General features: G+C 30.7%; 1 protein-coding gene across 4 annotated transcripts in view; it reads left to right on the forward strand.

Moving 5' to 3' along the window:
• Positions 1–18,637, forward strand: part of LOC130645277 (tudor domain-containing protein 1-like) — a 36,123-nt gene that overhangs the window by 5,033 nt on the left and 12,453 nt on the right. The window contains exons 2-18 of one of the 4 annotated variants that reach the window (XM_057451209.1): positions 1,392–1,438; positions 1,702–1,763; positions 1,876–1,991; positions 4,245–4,351; positions 6,260–6,402; positions 7,253–7,344; positions 7,437–7,495; positions 9,818–9,953; positions 12,289–12,369; positions 12,442–12,542; positions 12,651–12,714; positions 13,197–13,245; positions 14,016–14,068; positions 14,302–14,381; positions 16,445–16,516; positions 16,626–16,795; positions 16,888–17,049. In XM_057451209.1, the coding sequence (XP_057307192.1) occupies positions 1,712–1,763; positions 1,876–1,991; positions 4,245–4,351; positions 6,260–6,402; positions 7,253–7,344; positions 7,437–7,495; positions 9,818–9,953; positions 12,289–12,369; positions 12,442–12,542; positions 12,651–12,714; positions 13,197–13,245; positions 14,016–14,068; positions 14,302–14,381; positions 16,445–16,516; positions 16,626–16,795; positions 16,888–17,049 (1,537 nt within the window). In that variant the 5' untranslated portion in view covers positions 1,392–1,438; positions 1,702–1,711. Of the gene's footprint in view, positions 1–1,243; positions 1,764–1,875; positions 1,992–4,244; positions 4,352–6,259; positions 6,403–7,252; positions 7,345–7,436; positions 7,496–9,817; positions 9,954–12,288; positions 12,370–12,441; positions 12,543–12,650; positions 12,715–13,196; positions 13,246–14,015; positions 14,069–14,301; positions 14,382–16,444; positions 16,517–16,625; positions 16,796–16,887; positions 17,050–18,637 lie in introns of those variants that run through there. The other 3 variants (XM_057451207.1, XM_057451208.1, XM_057451206.1) reach the window with 3 other exon arrangements.

An 18,637-nucleotide genomic window follows, 5' to 3' on the forward strand; every position in this document is an offset into this window, starting at 1 on the left:
CAAAAATTCTGCGCGTGCGATCAAAAAATTTTTTTACAAAAACATTTCCTTTACCCCTGTACACTGCACAGGGGCTGCTGTTTTTGCGTAAGGAACATACAAAGTGCAAGTTCCAACAATGTACGGCAAGGAATTTCAACCCAAATACGAAGAAGTCGTAAGCAGACTTGTTAATTAAACTTTGTTATTACTTGTGGGGCAAACAGATATTTAAATTAAATTAAATTACGGAAAGTCGAACGGCCGCTAATAATAATATTTAATAAACCTTATGTTCGATGAATCATAAAAATTATTATCTACAAGAATATTTCGTTATTAAAGAAGTTTTTTTCTTATTAATTATATTATCTTTTAGTTATTTCAACTTAAATAATGCTGAATTTCTTTTAAATTCTCCAAAAGGCGACCTTACAAAGATTAAAATATTGTTTCATTTTTTTATAAAATCATTAAAATGAAACTCGCAAAGCCTTAATATAGCCTGGTAGCTGGTAAATGGTAGCAATTAAATTCACATTATCTCACTTGCGATCTATTGTGAGTTCAGTAAAAGAATGATCGTTTATTTTTAGAGTTCAGTAAAAGAATGATCGTTTATTTTTAAGGTTTATTTAATAAATTTTCTTTGTTATAAATACAATAATTTTTAATTACAGCAACGTTTTGCGCGTGCGATGAATCGCACGCTTAAACAAATCTGCACGTGTGTGGGGGCGTGCGCGTGCGATCGCACGCCTCTCACGAAATGGCCTGAATCTAGAATGCATGAAGCACTCATTACTCAGGCGAATTATGGGACTTTCATAAAGGGAATGAGCCCCTTTAAAGTCATAATTTGAGACAGCTTTCAGCATTTGCCAACGTATAAAACAACGTATTTTTAAAGCATATTACTGTTGGTAATTATTTGCTGTAGTTAAATCGCAAATGAAAAGTATCTAAGAATTTGTGCATCACACATGCGTAAAAAAAGTCAAAGATATTACAATGAAAAAAAGCAATTTTTGCCCGAGTATATATAGTTTGGTTGACTCCTACGACAGTGCACAAACAAATTATTAGCGACAAATAAATTACCATTTTTTTGCATTGCAACTACATCATTAAAAACAGTGTGTAACCACTTGTGGATAACTAAATCATTGCAGAAAACACTTTTGAGCATGAATTTCACCTTCAGAAATGTATTTAAATAATTCAAAACAAGAGAACAAACTTATCCAATCCATTTTTTTTAGTGAGAGAAATTTTTTTTTTCCCTTTGCAACAAAGAAATATTTACAGTGTGTGTGATGCAAAAATACAAGGAAAATATACTTGTGGTAACATTTTCTTTCGTTGTAGACGTAGTAATTAAAAAATTAAAAATCACACATTTTGCACCATAGAAAAAGGCTAGGCTGAAAACAACAAAGGAAGCAGCAATCCTCTCTTAGTGAGTAGAGTAAATGGTTTTGTAATCATAAGAAATACTTTTCTGCTCAAACTTTCACTGTTTTTATTTTTTATTTTTTTGTAATATAAATCAAAATGCACCATTAATTCTGGCCATGATACAAATGCGGTAATTTACCATGATCGAAGAATGGACTGCAAATGGTCTATTCTACATTGTATCGCTCTGGAGATAACGAAACATTTTTAAGAACTTGCTATATGTTATTTTTTCTGTATTTTCATATTTTATTCATTGAAAAGTGAATTAACAATGCAGAGAACACCAACTTGTGAGAATTGTCAGAAGAACTATGAGCTTAGAGGTATGATAGTATATTTTGTTTTTTTTCCATTGTCATCATTTAATATATTTTACAGTGTTTTTTTCATCCCTTTTTACTTTACTGAATAATTGTTCATGATATATTTCAATAGACTTTCGTCCCATTGGTCCAAGAATACCACTAATGCTACCTTGTGGGCATACCTTTTGTGAAGGATGTATAGTAAAAGCTGTGAAGATAAACGAAATTTACTGTTTTACTTGTAAGGTATGGATACTTTTGTAATTACTGAGCAATTTCACAAGTCATCTGTTTAAATGTTGGATTTTTTACGTATTGCTAAAATTGGCACTTTAAACGTTTTAAATTTTTTTGAGAAATTTATCGCTGCATTTTCCCTTTTAATCGATGTAGCATTTACTTAAAGTATTACATATTCTCTTCTGCTCAAAATAGTCATTTACAACCAGATTGGTCTATTGTCCCTAACTTTACTGTTTGTGATTGTGCTTTTAGCACTGCCTGTTATGTATATCTGTATACCCATACTAGCTTAAACCAACATATAAAAATTAAGACTATGCAGTGAAATTCCTCGTACTTTTTGTGCTTTTTAATCTCAAGAGATGACAGCTAAATTATAGGTTTTGAATACTTCATTTTTTCCTGGTCTTGTAGTATCTTTTTGAAATGCAATTTTTGTAGTTATCTTTTTTTGTAATTTTTTTAACTAAAATATGTTACTTTCTAAGGAATGATGCTCATTTTACTTAAAAATAATTAAAAAAATGCAAAAAACCTGTTACATTGGATTGTCTATCAATTGTCTATCTGTTTACCGTATTTTCCGGTATATAACCTGCGGATTATAAGTTGATTTTTACGACTTCCACCGTTGGTGCGGGTTATGATGTGGTGCGGGTTATGTGATAAGTTTTAGTCTGTTTTGTAAAATTTAAAGTTTATACGTTCAATAAAGAAAATAGTACCAATGGGATAAAATGCGTACATTAATATATATCTACATAATCTTACTACTAATTTTTTTCACACAGTGAAATTGCTTTAACTTTGTATTGCTTGCCAGTGCTAATATTACAAGCTCTCTCTGAAACACAATTCTTGAGATCATTTTTCTTTTGTGTTGAATATAATTCTAATCCATTTTTATCTTTGCAATCACATTGAGCTCATTGAAATGATTTGATTCTGGAAATAGAGCAATATAGCAGGTATTATTTTTAGGTTTAATTGACAGGTATTTCACAACCTAATGCCCAGGACTTAATTATTAATTCCTGTTAAAAATATTGAAAAATGTTAAAATTAAAGTATAGATAATAATTTTCTTTTTTATCTTTGCTACCTTCAAGCAACAGGTGGCTACTAATAATATCAAAAATAAATATAAAATACAATTATTACGACACGCAACTATCTCCTCTTCATTGCCGCCATTCATTTTATCATGCACACTGAGATATAAATAGATAAAACAAAATTCTATGAAGATTAAAAAAGAATGTTCCGTACATCGCTGTTACAGACAATCTGTGACAATTATTATGTTGTTTATTTTTATGCCATAAAAACTTTAATATGCATAAAAAACAGAGATTTTACTTTAGGTTTATAACCTGATAGAATGGGTTTTTTTTGTTTGTTTAATCACAGGAAGCATGAGTTATTATTGGCTGAAACTAATGTCTACAAATAAAAAGAAAACAGTGTTGTCTGATTTAGTAGTGTCGGCATTAGCAGAAGATCGACTTGTCAAATTAATTTTAATTCATTATTTCGGCAATCGGAGACAAGGAAGTTAAGACTGAGAGAGTCGCTAGTTCAGACACTTGTTTCTTGTGTTTGCTGTTTACGAGTTTAAACGTTCCCCACTTGTTTCCAGCATGAAAAAAAACAGAACACACACATGTTTATAAAATGATTAGGGTATGTAAAAATACGCTAAGTTTTTTTCTTAACACAATGCGAGTTAAGCAAAGGTGTGGGTAAGTAAAATACATTGATTGAAATTTTATGCGGGTTATACGAAGGTGCGGGCTATCTTATAGCATCTAGTTTATAATTCCCTAAAAAAGCTTAACTGCGGGTTATACAATGTGCGGGTTATATACCGGATTAACCCATTATACAAAGTTGGTCATTATAATTGCTTTGCATAAAATTATGGAACAATTTTCAAATTACAAATTATAAATTATGCAAAAACTATTTTATTCACAACGATTTTGACATACCAATATTAAATATGGAGTGCCAAAATTTAGTTAGTGCCTAGAGAATATTTTCTCTCTTTTGCTTATTTTGCAAAAAATAAAAGTCTCATATTTACTTAGATTTTCAGTATTTTAAATATTTCATGTGGAAAACCAGTGTGTATTATAGTGTTTTGTATGCCATTGTTTTCCTAGTCAACAAAATGCTGTTTCCACACTGATATTGTACAAAACAAATAATTCCAATCTGAACAACCAAGTGGCTAAATTTTGCATTTGCTTTTAGGATCCTATTTTGTTGGAGCCTAATGGAGAAAGTGGTGTTAAAAATCTGCTGCCAAATATTTATTTGCTTGGAATTTTGTTATACAATCGCAGGATGGCTCTTGGAAGGTATGCAAACTTGCTAAAGTATTGTAAGTTGTTTTTGCAATGCTTAAAATAATGGGCCATGACCAGGCCATCAATTATCAGCAAAAAAAAAAGATGATGATCACTGGGATTTCCTGTCTATTCTGTCCTTTTGGTTAGATAGGTGGTGTTTGTGTTCTTTCAATTGCTGGATTTAAAAAAGTATTAATTTGTAAAAATTTAATAACAATTGGAGTATTTTCTGAGATTATCAATCTCGGAAAATACTCCAATGAAAATAAAATCTAATTTGAGGTTATAACTAGTAGAAACAAATATTTGACCTGGAAACTAATTTGCTTTGTAAGAATGAATGGAAAAGGTAAATTGTCAGCATATAGCAGGGTCAGTGAGTAAGTAACATAACACAGACCAAAGTCTAATTAAGCGCAAATACTTCCCGGCCCACAGAAAAAGATGATTTCTGCTTCTATGTACTTTAATTAAAAAAATAAAGAGTGTTTACATAATATTGCGTGTGTTTCTTTAAGCTAACTTTGCATTGTAAATTGATTAAAAAACAATATATAAGAGTATTTGATAAGATTTTAATATTTTTCCATGTCAATATATCACACTTTAGGACATGTTGCATCGTGTCTTTTCACATCGTGTCCCATTAAGGCATGATATTGCACTATATTTACAGTGTTGCAGTTTTCTTTTAGCAAGTTGTGTCAATGTATTATATTTTTAGACATAAGTAATATTTTTTGAATTTTGGAAAGTGCTATTATACATGTGAGAATATTGTAGGATGCTTTATTTGCTCTATAATGATTCATTTCATGTATGTTTTACACCAGGTGTTTAGGAAAGTGTTGTTAAAAGAGATATATGCGTAGCAAAATTGTACAGATCAGAAGCAAATACTATTCCCACAATATGATGTAATTTTTTATTTCAATGACATCATTATTGTTTTTTTATTCAATCATCTTTAGATGTAATAGTGGTAAGTTTTGTGACATGAGCATCAATATTTCATCAATATTATAGGATCATGCGCTTTTGATGAACAGTAAGGTAGATATAAAGGTTTTTAAACTTTGCTAATAAAATGCCATTTATGCTCTGATAACCCCTGATTTTAAAATGAAATAAGAAATGGGTCACTATATATCTTTAAAAAAGTGCTGCTTAATTGATCCTGAATAAAGTTTTTGCCAGCATCTAACTTTATTAAATAATTAAGTTGTTTGCCCTTTCAATATGTAATAGACATAATGTTCATATGTTTATATGTGATTTATTTTACTTTCTTTTTTGCTTATATATATTGCTTCTAAATTATAGGATGCATTGTTTAGGATAAGGTTAAGATTGTGTAACAGTGTGGACACACTGTTGCAATGGATTTAGGGGTTAATAATTATGTAACACTAAATTTGCCTTATTAGAACCACGCATCCCTCTTAACATGTTCTGTCTTGTCTTTATTTGAGGGTCTTAATAATTACCAACCGCTAGAAGAAAACATCTATCCCTTCTTACCACTTTTTATTGAAGATGCCCTTTTTTTTGTTAATACTTAGTTGAATGTTTACATAATTCTAAACATTCGTAAATATATATATATCTAGTGCGTGTAGTAAATTTTTTTAATGTGACATTAAAGTACGATCTACATTAGGAAAAAATAGGGAGAAAATGAAAAATTAAGTAATACCTGTAAGTATTACTCAATTTTTCCTTTTTCCAGTAAGGGGCTAGTCAAGATTATGCAATCTTTTTTATGTTTTTTTTCTTTCTTTTTTTAGCTTTTTACTCAGTGTAATTTTCTGCCACTTCCATCCTTTCAATATTTTTGTTTCATTGAAACTTTTATTTTTAATCTTTAACCCTCTTTAGCTATCATTTATTTTCATACTTTTGCTCATTTGTTTATAGCTCTGAACGTAAGCCTGGAGGACCTGTTAGTACTTTCAATGGTATTGGAAATGTATTACGCCGAAAGAAGCTTGATCAAGTTTCTTTTTCGGACGGTGTTCAATCAGCTGGCATAGCTGATGAAGAAGCACAACAAGATAAAGGTAATTTGTAGTGCATCTAACACCTTGGTGATTTATTAAAAATCCTATACCTGGAATTGACCATGTACTAAGTAGTATACACACTTATTTATTCATACAACAATTTAAGAGAAAGTTCAATTATGACGCAAAAACAAGTGCTACGAAATGCCAAATGTGATGTACTTTTACTAACCTTGTAATCCCTACAAAATAAGTCACTATTTTATACCACAGATATTCAAAATGCTTTGCTATTATGTAGAAAATAATGTGCAACCATCGAATTTCTCCAGGCTAGTGACTAGTACTTTAAGAAATCCCAAGCCTTTAGCCTGTAAACACTCTAGCAAGTAGTTTCCAACAGTTGTACATATTTCAGGCATCTCAATTTTTGTGCATTTTTATCCATGACAAACAGACAACAACTTTTATTATAAAGATAAGTTTTCACAATATGTGAAGAGGCTGCAGCGATTCTTCATTAAACATAAACCCTTTTAATATATAAATTAAAAAAAGTTTAAAATAATAAAGCAAATATAACAATGTTAACAATCCTCTCATTTTTGCATTAGGCAACCATGAATATATAAATTCTACTGTAGGGGTGTGCACTCTATTTTTTATGGATTTATACTTTTAAGAAAAGTATATAATAATATTTTCTATATATTTTTGTTTTATGCACTTTTCTCATTACTCTTTTTTGTGGATCAATTCTCTGCATTACTCAAATAATGTTGTAATCCTTATCATGTGTATGTTTTGCTTTGTGTTCTATTTTGCATTTTTTCTAAAATTATGTTTATTTAAAAATGATGTATTTCTGGCTGATGTTCTGGATTGTACAAAAACAAATCTTTTTTAGAGCAACCTATGTGCGATGAATGTTCTGTCAAATATGCAACATGTCAGTGCAAAAACTGTGATAACAAATTTTGTGATGCATGCTTTTTACAAGTATGTTGTTTTCTCTAAATTTTTGTTTTATAATTTTACGTTAGTAACTAAATGGTGACAAGACATTAGTTTTGTTTTTATTTATGTTTTAGGTCCACAAGTCTTCCAAAATGTTAAACAAGCATTCTCCTCTTCCACTGGAATATCCAAGGTTAACCCTTTTGTAAAGACTATTACGTTGATTGCATTGAGTTATATAAATAAGAATGCACAAACTCCATGTACATGTATTTTTGTCAATCTGTGACATTTGCAAAGAGGATGTTTCATGTGTTGTTTGTTGACAAATATTTGTTGATGTTAATAGTTTGACATCAATAGCATAATTATCATCAGTTAAGCTATTCTAAGACCAAAATAACTCACACCTTCTTCCACGTGGGTAACTAGGGGTCAACTGGGAAATAGTTGGGCAGGTTTTTTAAAGCTGACTATCCTGTTTGGAACAAATAGGTTGATGACATCATTAAAAAAAACTTGAACATCTGGACTGTTTGTCAAAAACACATGATTCTATACATTGTTCTGACCAGAGGTTCAAGATGTACACAATGAAAGTAATGGCTATACAAATTTAAGAAAGAATTCTTTCAGGTATTTGGACAGTTTGCCAAAACATTTTAACCGTAATATCTCTGTGCAATTTTTAAATTCTTTTGATCAGCATTTTAGCTGTAGTGGCAATGACTTCCTTTGTATAAGGACAGGATTATTGCTTCTTTCATTTAAAATTTTATGCTGCAAACATTATTTTTTCTAAATTAATTTAACTTTGCATAGGCTAATCTACTAGTCTATAATATGCCGTCTTTGTAACTGTAAGTAAAGAACCAGTCCAGAATATTGTCTTTACGAAGGCCTTGTTTATCAATCAGCTCCTTAGACATCATATCGTAGATTCACGTCAATAGTATAATTTAAAATAGTAAAGCCATGGTTTTGCAATTAAAAGTTTGAGGCTAAGTTATTTATGGGTTGTGACATCAGTTTTTTCATCCCTACATAGGCATTTATGGGTCATCTTGGTCTAAAGTGGGCACATTTGCCATAGCTGCATCAGAAGTTTTGAAAATAACAGATTGATGACAACATATAACAAATTTAGAACTTCATATCTGCTTAACTATTTGTTGAAAACACCTAATCTTTAAATCTGTAAATTATTCACCTTTTTGTTTTTTCCTATAAGGCTTTCCCTGGCCCTGCTACTATAATAATGCACTAGCTGTGTGTCTATTGTAACTTGCAAGAATCATCTATAAAACTGTTGTCATTTGCATATGTTTTATTAATATTAGCATCTCAAAAACATAAACATAAACAAATCATACTTTTCTTTTGAAAAAAACTTCACAGACAACAAACAGCCTAGAATACCTTGTGGTAAGAAACCCGAATCTTTTTTTACCTAAATTGCCATTTTGTATTTTTTAATGCACTGGTTGGGAAATCTCATTTTTTGCTCCAATATAAATGCAGAAAAAGTTCAAAGGATTCAGCATGGAAGCACCCATCTCTTACTCCCCATTTCAGAGTTTCCATGTTCTCATATAAGCCAGATGCGAATTGTATAGTGAAAGAAAGTAGCACTGAAATAGGTAGACTGTTTTGTTTTTTTAACAAAGAAATTAAGTAAACTTTTGGATATAATAATATGCTACTTAATCGTAAGCATTTTGGAATACTACAAACCAGATGCATTGTCCAAGGGTGAGATTTATTGTTAGCATAAATTTACATGGTTTGGTTTGCCAAATAGTATTTTTATTATTTAATTATTACCAAATACACTTTGGCTAGCGAGATAATTTTTATTACAGGTATTCATCAGGAATATGTGTTTTTAGTTGAATTAAACCTTAACCTAATTGTGCATCGGTGGAGGCAAAATGTTTTGTGTGAAATAGCATTTTAAAAAGAATTGTGATGTGTTTTCTTACTATTTTGTAACAGGCTTTTTAAACATGATTTTCTTTTGCTTTAATTTGTTTGTTTTGTTGAGGAGCATGTAAATATGTTGTTTTTTTTATCAAACTGTGTTTTTGTTGTATAGGGAGACATACTACAAACTCCCTTATATTCAACGTTTTAAAAGGTAGCAATACATGACTTTCATTCTTTGTGACGCTTTAACACAAAAGAAGGTCTACACTGTATCAGAAATTGTAAAAATATAGGCAACATGTCAGAAAAATGTCGGGGAAAAAAATTTAAACTGTTTTCTAAGTCCATGAAATGGATATGCTTTTCATTTCCAATTCTAGTTTTTCTCTTTGGATTTTTTTTATTTCTTTTTATCTTATATATAATTGCTTTTTTTTTGCAGAAGTAGGGAAAAATTTAAAAATGTCAGGATTTTAAGCTAAAAAATGTAATGTAAGGCAAATGCTCAGAATGTCAGGAAAATTTTAAGTGACACTCTACAAAAGTAAGAGAATAGTGAAAACCAGGATTTTGTGTGCATTTTTTATAGTGAAGAAGAACTATCCTGCGTTACTCATGGGAGAAATCTTGAATTCTTTGATAAAGATATCAATGAGCTTTTGTGTGCAATGTGCATCATATCAGATAGATGTAAGGGGCATGAAATAATTCCTGTATCTGAAATGGTAAGGATTGTAATGAGTAATTGGCTGATTGATTGTGTGATTGATTCATTGACTGATTGGTTGAAACAACTTTCTTTGAATTGATTATGCAGATGATCACTTGATTCATTCTTTAACATTGAAATTTAGGTGAAGGATTTCTTTCTGACGTATTGGAGACTCAAGTTAGGTTTTGGTCTTTAAAGGGGAACTCCAGTAAAAATCGATTTTTTCTTTTTTGTTTTATACGTACTCAGAAAAGCTTAAGAAATCAAAAAAACTTGTTGAAAAAATTGTTGTACTAGCCTTTGCATATTTAATTTTTTTCTCATAAAAAAACATACAGGCGCGATTTCATTTAGGACTGGACCCGATTATACATCACATAGCACAGAAAGTTTAAGCGAGTGCAAAAAACGTTGATGTTAAGACCTATAGCGTACATTTAAATCGCTTTTTTGTCTGTGATTTACATTTAAATCTTTAAAAAATGGTAAATTGCTTTGCGTTTCGATGTACCAAACGATCAGAGAAGTGTAAAAAAGTCGGTTTTCACAGAATCCCCTCTGTTAAATTAAAAAGAAAGAACTCAGACAAAAATGGCTAAACAAAATATGTCGTGCAGGTGATCTACCAAGCAATCAAAGTTTTATATTTGTTTGTCGCACTTCATAGATAGATCTTTTAAATAAGATCTCCAGGAAATAAACTTCCATATTAAAATATTGCCACTTCGTAAAAATGCCATTTTACCTAGTGAACGCGATCAAAGTTTCTCATTTCATTATTAGTACTTGTATTCACAGAATACAACCAAATAACGTTTTGTACATTTTTATATTAAATAAAACACATTATACCAATTTCCAATACAAACACAGATAAAAAAGGTTTCTAGTTGCACATGTATCTTTCGTAGCGCTCAAGTTTTCTTTGTTATTCAAAAAAGAAGCTTTTTTTAGCAAAAGGGGGTAAATGTGCCCATTTTCTTCAATCTTTGTTACTGTTTAAGGCTGCATGTAATGTTGATAATGCAGTTTCTAAAACAGCTTTGTCAAAACAACCACTTATGATTCAGTAGCTTCTGCAACCATTTATGACCTAGCATAATCATAAGAATGATTTTTATTTATACAATATTAATACCCCCGTTTTACCAACTTATCACAACACGAACATTACTTGATCTTTCCATCACACATTTCAATGGTCCTCCATCACGAAGAAAGTTTCAACGTTACATAAAATTTGTGCGCAAAAAAGCACGTGCGGAGAAATGATATTGCTGAACTGTGAAATAATTTTTTACTAAAGCAAATGATTAATTTTCTTGACGAAAAGAATCTGAAAAAAAAAACGATTAAATATATTTTTTATTTCTTTAAAAGAAAATATTTTGCTAAGAACGTTGCTTTGAGTCAGTAAAAGACACCTCGTCACTTTGCATCATTATTAATTTCTTCCTTGTGAGACACAAGAGATTCGAAGTCATATGGCTGTAGCTTTGTAAAGTCTTTTTCATGAAAAGAATTATCCGATTCTAAGTTTTCTGAGTTATAATCTTTGTCATTATTACAAGACGTCTTATCAAAGAACAAGGTAAACAGTAAATAAACAAACTTTTAGAAGGTGTGCTGCTGAGCCCACAGACTTTCTGCACGATGTGACGTATGCTTATCTATTCGGACCTAGTCCTCCCGACTTTACGCGACCTTGCAAATGTATTTAAAATTAAAGATTTTTACAGACCCGATTAAGGTATAAATAAAGATTTTTAACAATTGTAAAAGGTTCATTTTGACATATTAATGTTTTGGTTAAATAAAATAACCTTTTTTTCGAATATTTTTTTTCACTGGAGTGCCCTTTTAAATTACACAATCCTAAGTATAGGTCAAAAGTGCACATGTTGTTAAATGTTAGGGATTATTGGGTTGGTCAATATTTTTAATTGGTAAAAAAAGTTATTTTTCGGAGCTACTAGCCAAAAACTTTATAATTGATTTATAGAACTAATTTTTTGTTTATGTTGTGTGGCAATTGCATGCCTGAGGTAATTTGTGTATGTTTTTGGTGTGTAAATTATCTCATGCAAAAACAAAATATGGCATATATGGCCAAGCGTGTGTGTGATGTACAATGTAAGTGTTACCAGTTGTAACTGTTTTCAGCAACACCATAACAAGTATGATAATAAAAATGTTATGTGACCAGACTCTCCCCCTCTTTTTTCTGCAGCTTTACCAAAATGTTACTAATTACCAATACCAATACTATTGTTATCTCTTTTGCTTTATTAACAATTCTACTGATAAAATAAGTTGTATTAGTGTGGAAATTTTCTTTATTTTTAAAGGAGGAAAAGGCTTCTGATGAGCTTGTGGTAGCTGCCAGTAAAGTAAAAGATGTTTTCACATGGCTGTCACATTCAAGCAAGGTATCAATAAATATTTTTTTAAAAAAATTAGCAAATTTTGTTGCAGGCTGACAGTTGACTATATTTCCATAGGTCCTTACTTGTGCATTACCTGGAGAAGTAATGGAAGCAAATTATTTATTTTCGGAAATACATGAAAAATTTACTGCATGTCATACACTCCTGTTGAAACGGTATGTTTATATGACTGTATGCATTGCAGTAACATAGAATCTAATAATATAGTTTTCAAATCTAAATCGATATTAATTTTTTTATATTTTTTTTAATTTTTATCACAGACAAATTGAGTTAATGAACGAAGCATCTGACTGTCTAGTGAAGCATGGAGGCATTAACCACACAGTAGGTGATTAAATAGCTAGCTTGCTCTGTAGATAAATTGGGAAGGCTATTTTTGACAAGACAATTTTTGTAATGTTTTAGCAAAGGCGTTTTATTGAATGTATTATTTTCTGTTCTTCTGCAACTCTAATTAAAAATGTTATTAATGTAAAGAAGGAAAGATTTTGTTTAAAATCAAACAGAATTAATTTGTAGCTTGTATCTGAACAGCTATGTGGAAAAAAAATGTTTATTTTATTTTATACTTTTTCATGAAACAGAAATACTCTTGAAATAAAGATATTTCGTTTCATTCTGTGTCCTTTACGACTAAACCTTAAAAAATGAAAGTACCATCATATTCACCATATGTAAACAACAAACTTTCTAATTCCCATCAAAGATGATACATTCACTGTAAGGCATTCTTAATTGCGAAAGTAGTTAAAAAGCTATCTCCTAACAGTACAAATATTTACATAGTCCTTAATTTTAATTTGTAGCTGCAAGAAGTCTCTAAACAAGCAAAAGCTGTATCCGCAGCATTAAAAGGTAACTCTATAACACTCGCGAATTATTAAGTTAAAATTTCAGTATATTGTTACTAGTAATGTCCCATCTCACTGAACTCCATTGTTTTCTTGTGTATGCCACTTGTAGTAATTGGATAAGTATATTCGTAATGCCTACAAAGAGAATAATGTGTTTAAAATTTCTCTTAATGACTTCTATAAAACATCTCTTATAAAACAGTTCTGTTAAATGAAGCCATTACATTACGGCTATAACTTTAAAGATAAATTACTTGGAAACAGATAGGAATAACTGATACCTTCTTCTGCGTGGGATACTAGAGATCACCTGAGACCAAATTTGTTCCATCTCCCCAATACTGGGTCTTCTAAACTTTTATGGAATGGAGGGGTGATGTCATCTCTGTAACATTCTTCGAACACAAATGATCTTCTACATTTTCTTGTCAACATTATCTCACAATACATGCAACATGTACACAAATGTTCAAGTATTTTTTTCTGTATATGTTGGATCTTTGCTGACATCAATAAAATATTGGTGGGTTAACAAATTTTTAAAAAATATTTATGTATATGGATGGGTCAGGGATGACTTCATCAAAAAAAGTCATGATATCTCCTTAACTGCTCAACAAAACCACATGATTTTATACATCAGTATTTCAATCAGTACATGGTAATTATTGAGTTATTGGTAACATCATCAAAATGTTCCTTTTTTAATCTTAATTAAATTTTTCTACAAACCAATCTATATTAGTTAAAAGTGATAAATTATTTTTTTAGAGTATGAGATGTCTAAAGAAGATACAAGAGTCATGAAACTTAAATCTAACAAGGTAATTAACATAATATTTCTGTCTAAAATCTATTATGAAAAACGAAAAAATCAGTTGCATTTGGTAAATTTAAGAAATTTAATGTCATAATATAAAGTTAGTGCAAAGAGATTGGAGGTCATAAGGCAAAACAAACGAGATGTTTGTTCTATAAGGTGCCAATCAAACTTTCTGTAGTTTTCATGGAACGAACAAAAAATCTATATTAAACAATATATATTTTCATGTTCTAGTTTTTAGAGACATTTAAAGAATATGCTAGCATACCATGCATTATACAAGAAGAGGGCTGTCACAATTCTGCAAATGTCAGGTATACATATCTATTTAGTTGTCATACAGACATAACATTTATTAAGTTTCCCTAAAATCAGCTGCAAAAGTGATTCGGTTTAACAAGAAATCCAGAACATTGCTTATAGAAGTATTATTATAAACCAAGCTTGTAGGAAAATCATAATTTGTATAACATAATTTGTATAACATCAAATGGGCTAATCCACTGACTTCTGACCCACATAAAGAGTTGCGTAGACTAAAGTATCAACACAACATCTTTGTAGTTGGTAACCACAGTTTACAGTTGATACCTAGCCCTATGATACTTTCTGGTGCATAGGTAAATCGGATGAGTCTGTATAATTGAACTTACAAGTGAAACTGGGAATATATCTTTGGCATTATTCTAAAGAAATCCTGGGGATCGTGTCTCGATTTTGGTTATAATTGTGAAGCACACAAGATTTATACCAATAGTAGTTTAATAGATACTTAAAACTTTTAAACTCCACTACAGCGGTTTGCATCAATCCAAGCGGTTTGCATCAATCCAATCTAACAACAGTCATCAATAGTTTTGGGGTTAGGGTTAAATATTCTGACAGAAAAGGTCAACTGGCCTGCTATGGAATTTTAGCTTCACAGGAAAAGATTTAAAGTATTCCAAAACTTTAAATTACAGAAGCCTAATAAGTTTTATATTGAATTAACGCTGCATATCATCCTATTATCAGTACGTTAAACCATACTGCAGTTTTCATATTTCATTGATTTTGCAACATCTTGGGTTTGCTCGCAGTAGGAGAACGACTTAAATTAGGCTTTACAAGCTTTGTTTCAAATACCTACACTGTCCAGAATTTCCTGGATATTTAAGTTTAAATGCATCTTGGCTCAAAATTATTTGCAGTGTTGCGGAGATAATGATTTCATAGACGTATGTGATTAGAAACAAGAAATCGTACTCAATCAGAGTAGCTACTATTCTTAAAATTTGAGAGGCTATACTATCAAGGAAAGCTTTTGTAACACTGCTAAAAGACCTTTCACGTTACCAAATTTTCCACCTGATTCCTGTTTTCTCGATTTTACTAAACATTTAATTTTGTTAGTCTTTTTGTTTCCTTAAGCTTTGGTAGCTTGAACAGCTGTTATGTGTTAACTGAAATCCCTGTATATTATGTTTGTTTGTTTTTATAAAAAAAAATGCATCACGCTATTGTTTTATTGTATATTATATTTTTGTTAATAATATGGCTGTTTTATATGGTCATGTAATTTTTCTAAATTCTAAATCTATCTTTCCATCTGCGGGAATTAAAGGTGCTTTGAAATACTCTCAGTTTGGTTATGGCTTCATTTATGCCGCGGCTGAACTTACCATGTTACAATTCATTCAGTCATTCAAGTCATATTACAACTGATTTGGTCTTAAACTAAATCACAGCATTTTGTTCAAACTACTTTCTTGTCCGCCTAATTTTCCCTGTGCAGGACAATAACATGTCGGGTTTGAACATTCCACAACTAGATCTTTATATGCCATTGAAATGTTCAAAGTAGCCTCAAAGTGTGGTAGAAGGAGAAGGTTAAGGCTAACATTGCCTGTTATTATTCGAAGCTTAGCAAGGCATTTGTTAGGGTATTATTTTTTGTTCAGAATAATACACCTTAGTACACACCTCACCTTTTTTTAACTAGATACATAGCTATCTATAGCTAGCTAAGTAGTGTAGTGATAAGTAGCTAGCGAGCTATGGATACCTAGTTATATTTCAATCAATCAAGGGGCAGTGTCCATCCTCAAGTTGCTACAAGAAACGTCAGTTTAAAGTTTTTTTCTCAAACCCACCCATGCCGGAAACGTCAATGAGTGCCAACTTCAAAACACAAAAGTATATACAATACCTGTTACCTCCACCTTGTTGCCATCTCCTATTTACATTTTTTGCTCGCCTCTGTGTCTAATTTATTAAAATAATAGAGATAATAGAAGTACTAAAAATCTTAAGAAATAATAGATTATATTGTAATATTGTTTTTATTGAAAAAATACACACTGATTTTTATTGTATATTGTTATAAATATGTATCTAGATTTGAAATATCTGACGAGACCATTACAGCACTTGAAACATTTGCTAATATCGAAGGCCAAGTATTGGAAAGGTTAAAGTTTTTAAACTTTAAATTCTTTTTTACTTTTTAAAAAAGTTACTATTACTATTTTACACTTTTGACTCAAACTTTTGTTCAAACATTCAAGCCTTTCTTGAAGGTATCATTTAAAATCGATTGATGAAATTTCGGAGGAGGTAAAGGATCAAATAAAATCTAGTTACTCAATGTCTTCATCAGAAGGAAGGTATGAAGTTAAAGAGAATGAGATATTAAATGAACAAACCCTGCTTGATACAAGCAAGATCTCTAAATTTTCTATTATGTCAGGTATTTCAGTGCACTTTTTTACCCTCTTTTAGTTTTTAAAAGTTAGCAGTGTAGAATACTGTGTCTCAATTAGAATGTATTTTTATATCTAGGTTATCATGAACTTGTGTATGTCACACACATTAAAGATCCATCGGAATTTCAAGTACAAAGAGCATCAGACAAAGATAGATTAAATGTGCTGATGACAGCATTAAATAAATATTGCAGACATTCTAACTCTCCTAAAGATCTTGTCTACAAAACAGAGGAAGGTATTGTATTAGACCTTTTCTTCTCTTAAGATATGCTGTTTATTTTGTGAAATTTAGTCATTCATAACGTGAAAAGAACAACACAATATAGTTATCGTTTTTGATGAATTGGCATTTAAAATGCTGTGAAAACCATTTAATTTCAACAATAAGTCATTGTATTTTAAAACACATCCCAAATAGTGAACTTTTTTACTTTCTTGCCTAATAAACAAGTCAAGATAAACTTGTGACTTTTGTTGTCATAGCTTTAGTAGTTTGAAAGAAAAAGTGAAACAACTTGAAAATAGCAAAAATGCAAAACGTTAAGACAACCTGTTACGTGTATGATTGTTTAAGAGCCACAACAGATAGTTTTTTAAGTTACAACCAGGTTAAGGTGACGGTATACCTTTTGAGCATGATTTTTTAAAATAAATTTTTAAATTTTTTCAGCTATAGTTAATCAAAGTTATTCATTCATAAATCACTAAAAAGCATTTTTAAACACCTATCAAATGGTATAAAAATAATTTAAAACTTTTTAACTTGTAAAATGTATGGAGACATTTTTGAAACACACCCTGCCTTCAAAAAAGTGACTTCATTTACAAAACTACTTCGTTTCCATTTCTCATTCGATGTTCTTTAGAATCATAATAGATGTATGTAAAAACGATTTTTTGATTATTTTCCACAAAGTCCCTGTTTTTGATTTATTTTACTTTTTTCTAAAAAAGCCATTTTTTAACTGAAACTTTTGTCTTTAAGATGTAATATCTAGAGAATTGTTGATTTTTTAGGGATAAAAAAAAATCTTTAAAAAAAACCTTTCAAGCATACTCATAATGATGTTGATACTTTCACACTTCCGAGGCGATGAATATTCAGAAGGTTGTCCTTTTAAATTTTATTATTCACAAAGATGCAGCAAAAAAAATGTTGCAAGTCATGTGAAACAAAGCAACAACCTGAAACTTTGCTGCATGTTATCTGCAACATTCAAAAAAATGTTGCAAGAAATCAAATTGATTTGATTTCGTGCAACAATTTTTTGACGAATTAAGTCGCCTTTAAAAAATCCCTTTATTTTACCCAGCTCCACGATGCAATTTTTTCATCAGCATGCAATGCAACAAAATCGCATTGCATGCGGATGAAAAAATCGCATCGTCTCCCCGCTTTAGTATATCATAGAAATTCAAACAATAACAAAAAAACTTAAAAAATAATATAGATGTATCTGTTTCAAAAATGTATAATACAAAAAGTTAAAAAAAATGTCAACGTGCTGCGTTTGTGTGGAATCCCTGAGGTCCCAAACCACTGAATATTTTTAAAAGCCCTTTACGTCCCTTTCCGGCAAAGCGAGCTGCAAGTACGCTTTGACGGTTGATATTGTAAGTTTTGTCGGACTTTTCAGTTGTCAAAAAACTCTTGTTAAGTGAGCATTCGCTATTTGTGCAAGTCAGTTCAAACTTTGCCCCCAATCCAGCACGAAAGCTACAGATTTCTTTTATAGTTATGACATTGTGACAAAGTTTGAATACACACGATTTTCTCAAGCATTCTGGAATGAAATCCATGTTCGTGATCCAGTAGCACGACG

This window comes from Hydractinia symbiolongicarpus, chromosome 5, assembly GCF_029227915.1.
Source record: "Hydractinia symbiolongicarpus strain clone_291-10 chromosome 5, HSymV2.1, whole genome shotgun sequence".
NCBI classification, from domain to species: Eukaryota; Metazoa; Cnidaria; class Hydrozoa; order Anthoathecata; family Hydractiniidae; genus Hydractinia; species Hydractinia symbiolongicarpus.